Source organism: Odocoileus virginianus, chromosome 19 (genome assembly GCF_023699985.2).
Source record: "Odocoileus virginianus isolate 20LAN1187 ecotype Illinois chromosome 19, Ovbor_1.2, whole genome shotgun sequence".
In the NCBI taxonomy this organism is placed as follows: Eukaryota; Metazoa; Chordata; class Mammalia; order Artiodactyla; family Cervidae; genus Odocoileus; species Odocoileus virginianus.
Genome location: NC_069692.1, coordinates 43,883,736 through 43,897,665, shown reverse-complemented (window position 1 = coordinate 43,897,665; position 13,930 = coordinate 43,883,736). Strand labels below are relative to the sequence as shown.

At 43.4% G+C, this 13,930-nt stretch overlaps 1 protein-coding gene across 5 annotated transcripts in view; it reads right to left on the bottom strand.

Moving 5' to 3' along the window:
* Positions 1-2,434: 2,434 nt before the first annotated feature.
* CNR1 (cannabinoid receptor 1) overlaps positions 2,435-13,930 on the bottom strand; it is a 30,706-nt gene continuing 19,210 nt past the window's right edge. For all 5 annotated transcript variants that reach the window (XM_070450144.1, XM_020879137.2, XM_070450142.1 and 2 more), the window contains one exon: positions 2,435-8,812. In XM_070450144.1, the coding sequence (XP_070306245.1) occupies positions 7,331-8,749 (1,419 nt within the window). In that variant the 5' untranslated portion in view covers positions 8,750-8,812 and the 3' untranslated portion in view covers positions 2,435-7,330. The remainder of the gene's footprint in view (positions 8,813-13,930) is intronic.

The window sequence follows — 13,930 nt, the reverse complement described above, 5'->3', positions numbered from 1 at the left end:
AGCTTTTCAAAACACTTTACATCGTCTGATGCTACTGGTATTTTCAGAGCTGGCATTTTTACTGATAAGAAAACCGAATCAGAGGTGGTAACACGTCCAAGGCCAAATAGCAATAATGGTGACTGACCCAGTGCTGCCTCCTGGATCTAATGATTTCTCCTCCCGTGTTCTCACAGCACGACAGCTGCCTCTGTCAGAGCTGCATACCTTTGACATTCGTCATGATTCTGATGTTAGCCAAAAAGGTTGCGTGCTGGATAGGAAATGCTTGCAGATTTTCAAATGGATCAGACTTACCCCAAGAAGTTAAGAATTTTGTTATTGTCATTACTAAAATAAAGACCTGGGTACTTCCCTGGTGTCCAGGGGCTAGGACTCTGCGCTTTCACTGCAGGGGGTGCAGGTTTGATCCCTCATCAGGGAACAAGATCCCACATGCCCCATGGTATGGCCAAATGAAGACACCTCTTAAAAAATAAATAAAGTAAAAATACTAAAATAAATAAATGAGTAAACAACTAAAGTGCTGCATTTCCTTCTCCAAGTAATGTAATTACTTAGGGTTAAAAGAAAAGTTATTCTATTGCTTTACCAATATTTGAGTACCCATGTTCAAAGCAATGAATAGGTGCTGCAGTTAATACTGGGGAGTCCCAGAATTTCATTTGGCTTTTAATATAAGATTGCAAATGTATATTTTAATTACTCATCCCTTTAGTCATTCCTTCCTGTCACTCTCTTTCCCATTGGATCATAGGGAACTATATATCTTATAATCCTGTATATTCCTTACTCAGACTTACCCAGAAACTTGTGAAGCAGCTCATAAGTAGCCCAATAAGTATTTCTGAAAGGCTCAGAGACACACCCATTCTGTACATTTCATGGCTACTAAGCTAATCAGATATGTACACTCCAAATTTCCCTTCCCAGTGTTCCAGGGACACAGAGGTGAAGGACAATCATAATGTGTATTGCTCACTTTCCATATTCCAAGAGGGAACCAAGAACTTCACAAGTTATCACCTTCTATCAAGGAGTCACACTTAACATAGAATATTCTAGAGGGGATGGTGAAATTTTTCTACTTGGAAACATCTAGGGGCATATTATGGAGTTTCTTGCACATCTCAATTGTTTTTCTGTTTCTACATCATTCTTAATTTGTATTTCAATACAGATGGCAACACATATTACTGATCGGGGTTAGTTTTGAGTCTCAAGATGCTATGTGAAGATACTGAAATAAGTATTAGGTTGGTGCAAATGTAATTATGGTTTTGGACCGTGAATTTTAAATCATTGTAATTAGGCTCAAACACTTCTTTATTAATCAAAATAGGAACCATAACAATCAACACATTTTCACCAGTGAGAAATAAGTTTGCTTATTTCTGTAGCATAAAATCCATGCTTTGGCATTCAACAAACTCTTGGAAAGCATTTTCTGCCTCCTTCTGGTTGTGGCAGCATTTTGCCTGCAAAAAAAGGTTGTCGAGATGCTTGAAGAAGTGGTAGCCAGATGTGAGAGGTCAGCAGGTGAGAGGTCAGGTGAATAAGGTGCATGAGGCAAAACTTCATAGCCCAACTTGTTCAACTTTTGAAGCACTGGTTGTGTGACATGCAGTCTGGTGTTGTGAAGAAGTGGGCCCATGCTGACCAAAGCCAGCTGCAGACGATGCAGTTTTCAGTGCATCTCATTGACTTGCTGAATATACTTCTCAGATAGAATGGTTTCACTGGGATTCAGAAAGCTATGGTGGATCAGCCCCATAGCAGACCACCAAACAGTGACCATGACCTATTTTTGGTGCAAGTTTGGCTTTGGGAAGTGCTTTGGAGCTTCTTCGCAGTTCAGCCACTGAGCTGGTCATTGCCAGTCGTAGTACACAACCCACTTTTTGTCGCACGTCACAATCCTACTCAGAAATCGTTCATTGTTGTTGCATGGAATAAGAGATGACACTGCAAAAAATTTTTTTGATTTGTGGTCAGCTCTTGATACTCTCACTTATCATGCTTTTTTGACTTCCCAACGTGCTTTAAATGTTGAATGGCCATACAGTGGCTGAAGTTGAGTTCTTCGGCAACTTCTCGTGTGGTTTTAAGTGGATCATCTTCGATGACTGCTCTCAGTCGGCTGTTGTCAAGCTCTGACGGCCAGCCACTGCACTCCTCATCTTCCAGGCTCTCATCCTGCAAAACTGCTTGACCCACCACCGCACTGTCTGTTCTGAGCAGTTCCTGGGCAAATACACTGTTGGTACTGCAAGTTGTCTCCACTGCTTTAAATCCATTTTGAACTCAAATAAGAAAATCACTCAAATTTGCTTTTTGTCTAATATCATTTCCATAGTCTAAAATAATTATAAAATAAACAGCAAGTGATGAGTCATTAGCAAAAAAAGAATAAATCAAGAAATACACATTAAAATGATGTGTAGCATAACCACATTTATTAAGAATGTATTCCAATATCAAATGGCAAATTTCAACAATGTAAAAACCAGTTACTTTTGCACCAACCTAATATCTTATTCCCTTCAAGTCCCAATATAAAATTTAAGAATTAAGAACACATGTCATTTGCTCTTTGCTAGAAGCATTTAGCTCATGCAGTTAGCTACAATGTTTACTAAGAGAAGAATGAAGAGTTTTAATTACAGATAATAAAAAAATAAAGATGATCTATTTTCAAACATTTGTCAATTTATCATTTGAAAAATTTTAAAACTTCTTTCAAAATTGACTGCAAACATACTTTATTTCAGACACTAATAATGTATAAACTTCACTGTAATGCTTTTTTACTTCATTATAAAATTTTCTATTTTCTCCTACTGTTCAAATAAAAATATGCTTTTATAAATAAGTTAAGCTGAAAAGTAATTATCTTTTCACATGGTTCAGGATATATGAGGTTATAAATTCTTTAGATTTATATATTTTACTAAATATATGAAGTTCAAATCTAATTTATAGATTATGAGTAGTACATTTGCTTTAACTTAGTGCAAAATCATTAAACTCTTTAATTAGATAATGATTTTAAAAGGTATGGCAGGCTTTTTCCTTTATTATGTAAATGACGCTTTTTGCATTTTTTCTTTGTTAAAAATGAATATATTAATCTAATCTGTTCTCATTTCTCAAATAAAGTCTTCATTGCTTTTGAGGAACAAATCAATCTTTCAGAACTTAAACCTCAAGTGTTTTGACATTGGACAGTGAAATAAGGCAGAATTCAAAGACACTGTATTCTTTGTGATAATCTAGGATTTTTATTTGATTCCAGGTAACTTTGGACAACAGACATGATGGGATGTTTCCTCTTTGAATAAATAACAATTTAATTACACCACTGAAATAAAATATAGTGTGGGCTTAATACATTGTAAATATTACAGAAGTACTACTTCACTATAGTAATTTAATGACTGAAGCTACATTGAATAACAATCTTACTAATACTTTAGTACAAAGTTTTATTACTAACAAAGATATTGCAGCGGTTGCAAGGATGTTACCAGCTCAACAAACATCTAACAATACAGTATTTCTCTAAGAGGAAAAGTAATCATGTTTGATTTACAGACAATAAAGAGCTATGTTTTCCACTTGAAACATAGGAAATAAGAATCCAGATCATCTGGTATCTTGATTCATATTATTACAAGAAAAGGTTTCCTTCCCTGGGGACACCGATCATCCCCAGCAGGCCTAGTACACTAAGTTGATGTGAAGATAGTTTTTAGGATGCCACAACAGTGTAAAGAAACTCTCCTATCTGAAAATTACTGATTTGTAGGCCACTGCTTAAACATCTGCCTTTTTGAAAACCTATTTACATACATTCAGCCCAAATCAGTAGATAAAATGTTTTGTCTATATTACAGTAGGCATTGTTACCGTTTCATCAGAAGGCCAGTGCAAGACAATTGTTAATAACCATTGCCCAGCATTTAGGAGATTTTAAAATATCATACAAATATACAGTTAGATTGTGAGAAATCTAATTTGCGCATGATATTGGTGGTCTCTTTTACAGACACAAGATGGCAGAAATTAATCAACAGGACAGTAACTAGAATGCTCCTCATCAAGGGTCTAATTCTCATCTGGAGGCTGGGCCTGTTTCCTGCAGTGTGGGTTTAGGCAGCCACAATTCCATTATACTTAATGCCACTTGGACTCAAAGTGATAGGCAGTCTTGGGGATCATCTCAAGTGTAGGCATATGTGTGTAGCTTCATCCAGATCCATGTTTCTTTTACACTTATTTCCTATGTAATGGAAAAGTAGGGGTTCTTACAGACAGCCCTCGTTTTCTAAATGAAACTGTAGGTCCAGGATTGAAAGATTCATCATTACTCTGAAGAAACCAGGCAGATTGGCAATCTGGCCCTTTCTGAAGACATATATGATGGTGAAATGCATGACTCATATGTCAGCCTCAGAGGAGAGAAGATAACTCTGAAGCTAGACCTTATAAAACTTACTGAAATCTATATTATATTTAAATCAATGGATCTCATTAAGGGACTAAATAATGAATGATACTAATGAATAATAATTCTAATGAGTATATTCCTTGGGGAGAACATCTGAGTCACTTGGGTTAGGAAATGATATTAAAAGTGTCAGAGTGAATCAAACTCATTTAAATGTTTTAAAATGAAGGTGGCATAACACATACAGGATGATATTTCACAGATATTTCTTAGAATATCAATAAGCACCAAGTCTAGTGCTGTCAGCCCCATTGTCCCTTAATTGATTATATATGATTAAGATCTTGTAAGCACAACACACTATAAAATCTACTTTGCATACACACAAATACAGTTTCAAAAATGAATCCTGAAATTTTTCTACCAATAACAAGAATTTCATCTTCACCAGGTCTTCGTAGCTGTGAAAAGAGCATTGGCATTGCCTGGTGAGCTCAGAGATACGTGGATTCATCTTCAGGGTAATTTGGGACTAAAGAGTGGCAAATTCTTCAATGGAAACTAGAAACCCTGGTGAGTTTTTTCATAAATAATCTTTTGTCCTTCTAAAGAGATCTTATTAATCCTCTAGCACCCTGAGCCCTCATCTGCATATGACAGAGAGGTAAAGTGAAGGAACCAGCAGGCAAGCTGTACAGACAATTAAAAGCATCTCAGCTTTTATGGTCCACAAGCCATATTCGGCCTTATACTGCAAGAAACAGCATCGCCCCATCAGGTACCACATAGCTAGCAATCACCAGATCGGCTGGCTCTCCACTTCACATCAGGCTATGCAGGCCTATGCAGGCTATGCAAAGGCTACGTTTTATCCATTTAGGGAAAATGTAGTCTGCAAGCAAAATGTGTCAGAGTCGAATGGCTTCTTAAGCACTATCAGTGTTTACTGTGAGAGGGCCTACTTCGGAACACCCATGGCACCACTGAGGATGGAACTGGAGCGTAAGAAGAAAGCTAGCCATGTTCATCTTTATGCCTTAGCACCTCTGGCTAACCAGGAGCAGAGGAGAGCCGCTTCCTCCGCCCAAACCTATACAGGCAAAGCCAAGGGCTGGGTTGGCACCAAGGGCATCTGCTTGAAGCACAGAGGCAACCACATGACGTCCAGGCCTCCAGCGCAAGGGTGTCAGCTCCTCACTGCCCTGTCCTGTCTCCCTCGCTGTCTGATGGGCCTTCTTACCGCATGAGCCAGACCTGGTAGTCTCATTCTGGTGAGCAAGGTATAGAGCTACTTAAACTGGGATCTCGCTGCCTACACACACAACTAAACTGTGTTACTACTGGGCTTTCTTCTTTCTTTTAGAATCACTTCCCTTATAATGACTTACATCTCCATGGACTTGATCAACATTAGGTGATCAGAGACAAAAACACTTTCATTTCCTGATGTGAACACTATACAGACAGTGACTTGAGTGTTCACGATCAATGATTCCTTGCTAAACACTGGTCTTATGAAATATCTAAGGGTCAGTTTAGTAATACTTGATCCAGTCTCAAAGGGGTAGGGTTCTGAAGGTTTATGGCCAGTGTTTTTATCAACAAGATTTCTGGAAGAACTCAATTTTAGAAACTGAATTCATGTGCGAGAGTGCAGCAAGGGGAACAGTGTACACGTGGTCACAGTTTTATCACTTTAAGACATTACTAGAACAGTTACAGGATAGAATCACACACATACACACATTTACATTCACACATACAGTAGAATTTTACTGATCCAGACAATACTTCTTTTCAATTAAGAAAAAATGAAGACTGTTGTTTGGCCACCCAGGCATGAAATCTACTTAAACCTGGAATATAAGGATGCAGTACTCTTCAAGTAAACAGCAATTGCACAGTGCTAACAACTTACATTAAGATCGACACATGCTGTCTTAAGAGGTCCAGTAAGAGCTAAAGACTAAAGAAAGTCAGTGATGGCAGCCAAAAGTCAATAAGTCATCTCTCTTTTGTTCTGCCTGTAATCCGTCACCCGGCAGAACAGTTAAGAGTCCAGGAGATAATACGAGTCCTCGTAGGAAAATGCAGGACTAAGAAAATTTTAAGTGTCAATGAGTTCTGCTCAAGACTTTGGACAGTCTTGAAAGTCTTCTTGTTGGATTAACAGAAAAATAAAACTTTATGGTTATTTCAATGTCAAATTTTAATAGAGATTTTTGAAAAAATATTAAGGTTTCTAAAGTTAGATCATGGACAATAATGCTTTAAAAAGTGGTCTCATTGGTGTATATCCACTGCTTAGGTTCCACTGGTCTCATAGAAGCCCACCTCGCAGTTTTGCTGAACTAGACAAATATAAATAACACATAGTAAACGCTGATACACATCTCACAGGACACACTTCATGTCACAGAATAGCTCTACTTTAGTCCTAAAACTGTTGTAAAAATGGAGATCTCTCAGATATCAGAAGTATCTCTGGTATTTCTGGACAAGTACATTTCACATTATAATGAAAGTTGTGATTACAAAGGCATCACTCATTTAATGGCCTTTTTCTATGGGTACTTGGGCTTTCAACTGTGTAGCCGAAAGTGTCTCTCTTATTTCACTGAGACTCTGCATGGACCTTCCAGTCCCTGAAGCCACAGGCTCTCTTCCCTGTAAACCTCCAGAGAACTGAGTCTGAGGACCTACACTATAGAGACGTTAGAGAACTGATAACTGATCATGGTGACAATCACCTTTCCACTGAGCGTGGTCAACTTAAAAAAATATAACCGATGAGAGGACAGACACTTCTGGGTTTTGAGCTTTAAAAAAAAGAGAGAGAGAGAAAATTTTTTGTTCTGTGCAGCCAGGGAAGTGTCTGGCTCACAGAGCCTCGGCAGACGTGTCCGTGGACACAGACATGGTCACCTTGGCGATCTTGACCGTGCTCTTGATGCAGCTCTCCGCGGCCCTGTGGACGCTGGCTGCGTTGTTGGCGTGTTTGTGCAGGCAGTCTGAGTCCCCCATGCTGTTATCAAGAGGCTGTGCGGTGCCTTCGCAGGAGGGGAACATGCTCCGGAAAGCATGTCTCAGGTCCTTGCTCCGCAGAGCGTAGATGATGGGGTTCACTGTGGAATTCAGCAGGCAGAGCATGCTGCAGAACGCAAACACCGTCTTAATGAGCTTGTTCATCTTCCCAAAGACATCGTATACCATGATGGCGAGCAGAGGGCCCCAGCAGATGATCAAAACCACCAGGATGAGGACGAGGGTCTTGGCCAGCCGAATGTCCATGCGGGCTTGGTCGGGCCGAGTCACCTGCACCTTGCCATCCTCGGACGTGTGGATGATGATGCTTTTCTGGGTACCACGCTGGATCATGCGCACGGCGTGGCTGTGCGCCTTCCAGAGGATGTACATGTAGGCATACACGATGAACAGCAGCAGCACGCTGGTGACCCCGATCCAGAACATCAGGTAGGTCTCGTCGATGAGCGGGAAAATGTCTGAGCACACCGACTGCAGCTTCTTGCAGTTCCAGCCTAGCAGGGGCAGCACTGCGATCACAATCGCGATGGTCCACATCAGGCAAAACGCCACCACGGCCTTGGGCCGTGTGACGATCCTCTTGTAGGCCAGGGGCCTGTGGATCGATATGTACCTGTCGATGGCCGTGAGGAACAGGCTGCCCACCGAGGCCGTGAACGAGGCCGTGACCCCCCCCAGTTTGAACAGAAACACATTGGGGCTGTCTTTGCGGTGGAACACGTGGAAGTCCACGAAGCTGTAGACGAAGATGACGCTCCCCAGGAGGTCGGCCACCGCCAGGCTGCCGATGAAGTGGTAAGACGGCCGGCAGCGCAGGCTTCGCGAGTGGAGGATGACGCAGAGCACCAGCAGGTTCTCCAGGACCGTGAAGGTGCCCAGCGTGAGGGACAGCACAGCGATGGCCAGCTGCTGGCTGGGGTTCAGGATCATGAAGCACTCCATGTCCATGAAGTTCTCCCCACACTGGATGTTCTCCTCATTCTCCTTGTAGGAGGACAGGGACTTGTTGTAAAACTCGGTGAGGTTCGCCTGGTCTGCGGGGACCAGCTGAGGGCTGTCCCCGGCAGTCATCTTTTCCTGGAAGGGACTTCCCCGGAAGGAAGTCAGAGGAAATTTCTGCGGGAAGTACCCTAATTTGGATGCCATGTCGCTTTTGATGTCTTCGTACTGAATGTCATTGGCACCCACGTACAGGAGGTCTGTGGTGATGGTTCGGAAGGTGGTGTCTGCCAGGCCGTCGAGGATGGACTTCATCCCCTCCGTCTTCAGTCAGGCCACACGCACGATGACTGAGAAAGAGCCCCGCAGCCGGGGACCCTGATGGGAGGGAAAACAGATAAGCTGAACGGTGAGAGAACCGGGAGAATTAAAACAGACCAACCACAAAAAACCCCCCCAGAACGACTGCAAGCTTCCCAACAACGTACCCTCATGGTATTTTATTCCTGTCTCTAAACATAGGTAAAATCCTTAGCCAGTCACGGAACTGGGAGAATTAAAACACGCCATCAACTGATGTTGGGGGAGATGGAGGGCAGGAGCAGAAGCGGGTGACAGAGGATGAGATGGCTGGATGTCATCACTGACTCAACAGACATTAGTTTGAGCACACTCCCTGGGAGGCGGTGAAGGACAGGGAAGCCTGGTGCGGCTGCAGTCCATGGGATCACAGTCGGGCATGACTGAGCGGCCGCACAACCACCACCAACAAAAATCCCTGCAAACGATTGTCAACATCCCAACTGTGTACCTTCATGTTATTTCATTCCTGTCTCAAACACAGGTAAAATCCTTTATCCAATTCAGTCAACAAAACGAGCCAGGTCCTTAGTTAAAGCAAAGCTGCCCAGAGAATCCCTTGGTGACCCAGCAGTTAGGACCCCATGCTTTCATGGACAAGGGTGCCAGTTCGACCCCTGGTTGGGGAGCTGAGTTTCCACAAGCTCACTGCTCCGTGAAAAAATTAAATAAAAATAAAGCCATGCACTTGGTTAATGTACAGAAAAACATACAGTAATAAAAATAAACACATAATTAAAATCTAAAAAGAAAAACAAGAAAAGCTGTCCAAAGTTGACGAGGTAGAGCGCACGCCCAGCACATCCATTTCTCTCTCTCTGTAAGCTCTCTGGACTTGGGTCGCCGTGTGAGCCCCGTGTGGCTCCCCAGGGCCCGGCTGTCAAGTGAAGGCAGCGTATCTGGGGTGTGGCTGCATGTCAGCCGTGTTAGGGCGTGTCTGCCACCTGGCCTCTACTTTCTCTCACACACACAGTGTCCTGATGCTGGCGTCGGGGAGGAACCACACGTCACACAAGCTCTGCTCTTGAAGACTTGACTGCCGCGTCACAGGTGAGACCAAGCATATAAGACAACCAAGGAACAAGAGTGTGGGGTCAGGGGTTGAGTTGGGTGGCCTACGCCTCGAGTGTAAAGGCAGAGACAGACACGGCTGCGAACTACAGGGAGCATGCGGCCACGACAGGAAGACCCAGGTGCTGGCTCTGACTCCATCGGGCAAGTTTCCTCACCCAGAGAAGACATTTGAACTGCGCCTGAGGGGAACGCCTAGAATGTCTACACCAGCCAAGAAACACGTGATGAAGGGCAAACTCGCCCTGAGGCTCACGAAACTGTGCCTCCAGAGAGTGACCGTCACCAGTGGTGGGGTGACCCCAGCGCACCCTGGAGGATGGAGACAGGCTTGATCGTCCAAAGCTTTCTAAGTGGGTGACGCTGGAAATAAGGATGGCTGAGAGGAAGGGTCAATTTTCCGGGCTCTTCATTTTCAGCTGGGCAGTTTGGTTCTGTTTCAAAATAAATGGTCAGAGAATTGGTTTTACCATTTTATAAATATTTGTTTAAAATGTGTCTTTTAAGCTCTTTGGCTTATCAAAATTATTTGAGATACTGAGGGCAGTCCACAATATACAGCAAATGCACACAAATACTGTCTGATTTTGCTTATATGAGGTGCCTAGAAGAGTCAAATTCATAGAGTTAGAAAGTCCATTGGTAGATGCCAGGGATCAGTGGGTGGGAAGCGGGCATGGGGAGCTGGTTTTAAATGGGGACAGAATTTCAGTTTAAGAAGGAGAAGAGTTTGGGAGATGAACGATGGTGAGAGTTGCACAACAATGCGAATCTACTTAGCGCCCTGAACTGCAGTTAAGTACGGGTAAAGGAGTATGTTTTATATTATGTGACTTTTACCACAGTAACAAAAATATTAAAAAGAAAATACTGAGGGTGGCCCAGGATGGCAGTGTAGAAAGATCTTGAACGCTTCTCCTACCACAGGGCCACTTAATCTACAGCTACAAATGGAACAATTCCCTCTGAAAGACTTGAAAACCAGCTGAATGGCACTTCACAACAAACCGTAAAAGGGCCACATCAAGACAGGTGAGAGAGTTAAAGAACGATGTCATATTCCTGAAACAAACATAATGTTCAATGCTAATGGCCTCAACATAAAGAACTATCCATAGCTCAGTTGGTAAAGAATCTACCTGCGATGCAGGAGACCTGGGTTCAATTCCTGGGTCAAGGAGATCCCCTGGAGAAGGAAATGGCAACCCACTCCAGGATTCCTGCCTGGAGAACCCCATGGACAGAGGAACCTGGCGGGCTACAGTCCACAGGGTTGTAAGAATCAGACACAACTGAGTGACTGAAACCAACAACCGACATTAGAAACACAAAGTGATATCTATAATCATTTTAAAAATCACGAAAGTCAATATTTTACTTAGTAATTGTCTTCTTTTTGTTCCCAAATATATAATACAATGTTGAGGAGGGGTAAAGATAGTCATTAGCTTGGATCCAATTAAAATGCTGAAGGAAATCCAAAAAGGGGGGGGGGGGAAATATGTATATAAATATATATGTATATAATATATGTGTGTGTAATTCACTTTGCTACACAGTAGAAACTAACATGTCACTGTAAAGCAACTACATGCCAATAAAATGTAAAAGTGTTTAAAACTAAATAATAAAATTGTTCCCCTATTAAAAAAAATTCTGAATCTTCTAGTAAAATACAGATATCCCACCTGTATCTGAACTAATAATTCGCTTATTCATTCATCCAGCAAATCATGGGGCACCCCCTACGTGCCAGGGACAGTATGTGGCACTGGGAACAGAACAGTACCCAGGAGGAGCCCCTGACTGCATGCAGTTCAGCAGAGGAGATGGGCAGCTGGCCCTGCAAGTGTGAGGAAGCATGGTGCCAGGGACAGGCAAGGCCACACACGATGCCGTGGGAGCAGCGATCCGGGGGTTGAAGGCGTCTTCCCCCCAAAGAGGATGTCTGCACCAAGAGAAAGTAGAATTAATGTGGGTGTAGACAGGACCCGGGGGCACAGAAAACCATTTTAATGACCACTGTAAGTGTCCTGAAATGCTTCTGTTTGTTGAGTAACTGGGAATAGGCACAATGTGCTAAATGTGGCCCAGCTCCCCACATCCTGCCAATTCTATGTCCAGGCCACTGTCACAGCTCACCAGAACCTGAGCACCATCTTCACGGCTGGTTTTCCTGCCTTTCTCTGGACCGATCCCCTTTGGACCACTTCCCAAATAGCTGCTGTGGGGATCTTCACAAAATAGGCAGTTGATTATGCTACTCCCCTGTTTCAACCTCTTTGCCCTAAAGACCAAGTTCAAATTCATTCACAAGGTTTCCCTTTCAGGCTCATGCTCTCCAGACCATCCGACACGGCTCTTCTCTCTGCCTTCTGGGTAGGCCCAGCTGAGCGCCGTTCAGATCCGACTCTGACTCCCTGCGCCCAGAGTTCTGTAGCTTCTCTTCCCCCTGAGCAGGAAAGGTCTCCACCACCATCCCGATTACCCACAGGACAAAGTGGGTTCTTTCCCAAGGTCATCGAACCCCTGCCCATCTCTTCAAACACCCTCTCATCACTCCTGGACTTGTCACTTGCACCAGATAATCCGGCTCCATGAACACAGCAAATCCACCGCTTTTCAACTCGGTGCATTAGTGTCCATTGCTTTTCATACTCCTCTGAGCAAACATCCTTTCCCTTCCTCCATCTGGCCAAGTCCTTTCCTGCAATTCGATGTCACCAGCTCCTATAGCTCCCATGATCAGAGGAAGTATCCTCTCTGGGGCTCCTAGAATATTCAAATAGAGTTCTGTCACAGCATTTACTTAATAGTCTAACATTTCTCTGTGTTTGCACCTGTTTTGCCTCTCCAATAGACAGTAAGCTCACTGAGGGAAGGAATTTTATCTTAGTGTTTAACCATAGCATGTAGTGTAATGCCTGCCATATAGAAGGGGACCCTATATATGTTGGTTGATTGAATATACCTATTTCAAAAGAGGAAAAGGTGAGGGACAGATTCTCCCAATCTTAATGGGAATAAAGCATGTAGCTTGAATCGAGGTATCTTGCCTAAATTGCAACCCAATCCATTTGTGCTAGAAAAATGCTCTATTTAGATGAGGTTGTTGATATCTTACAGCTTCCCAGTTAGCACTAGTGGTAAAGAACTCGCCTGCCATAGATAATATACATGTTTCAATGCTGTTCTCTCAAAACATCCCACCTTCGCTTTCTCCCACAGAGTCCAAAAGTCTGTTCTGTACATCTGTGTCGGGATGGGGAATATATGTAAATCCATGGCTGATTCATGTCAATGTATGACAAAAACCACTACAATACTGTAAAGTAATTAGCCTCCAACTAATAAAAATAAATGGAAAAAAAAAAAAAAAAGAACTCGCCTGCCAATGTGGGAGACATAAGAGACTCAGGTTTGATCCCTGGGTTGGGAAGATGCCCTGGAGAAGGGCATGGCAACCCATTCCAGTATTCTTGCCTGGAGAACCCCGTGGACAGAGGAGGCTGAGGGTTACAAAGAGTTAGATCCGACTGAGGTGACTTACCACGACCTTGATATTTTAAATGAAAGCTGCCTGTGTAACGGTTGTGTTAGCTGTTCCATTGTGTCTGACGCTTTGAGACCCCATGAATTGTAGCCCACCAGGCTCCTCTGTCCATGGGATTCTCCAGGCAAGTATACGGAGTGGGTTGCCGTTTCCTTCTCCAGGGGATCTTCCTGATCCAGGGATCTAACCCAGGTCCCTCGCATTGCAGGCAGATTCTTTACCCTCTGAGCCACAAGGGGAGCCCCATGTAATGATTACCTAGCCTAAATATACATGGGAAGCTTTGGCTAGATAGCAGCTGGCAAGAGCATCAGCAATGTTTCATCAGACGGTGAACAAAGTAAGTAGGACAGGGAGGTCAGGAGGGCTCCCTTCGCCCCTTCCCGGTCCAGTAGGACAGGGAGGTCAGGAGGGCTCCCTTCGCCCCTTCCCGGTCCAGTAGGACAGGGAGGTCAGGAGGGCTCCCTTCGCCCCTTCCCGGTCCAGTAGGACAGGGAGGTCAGGAGGGCTCC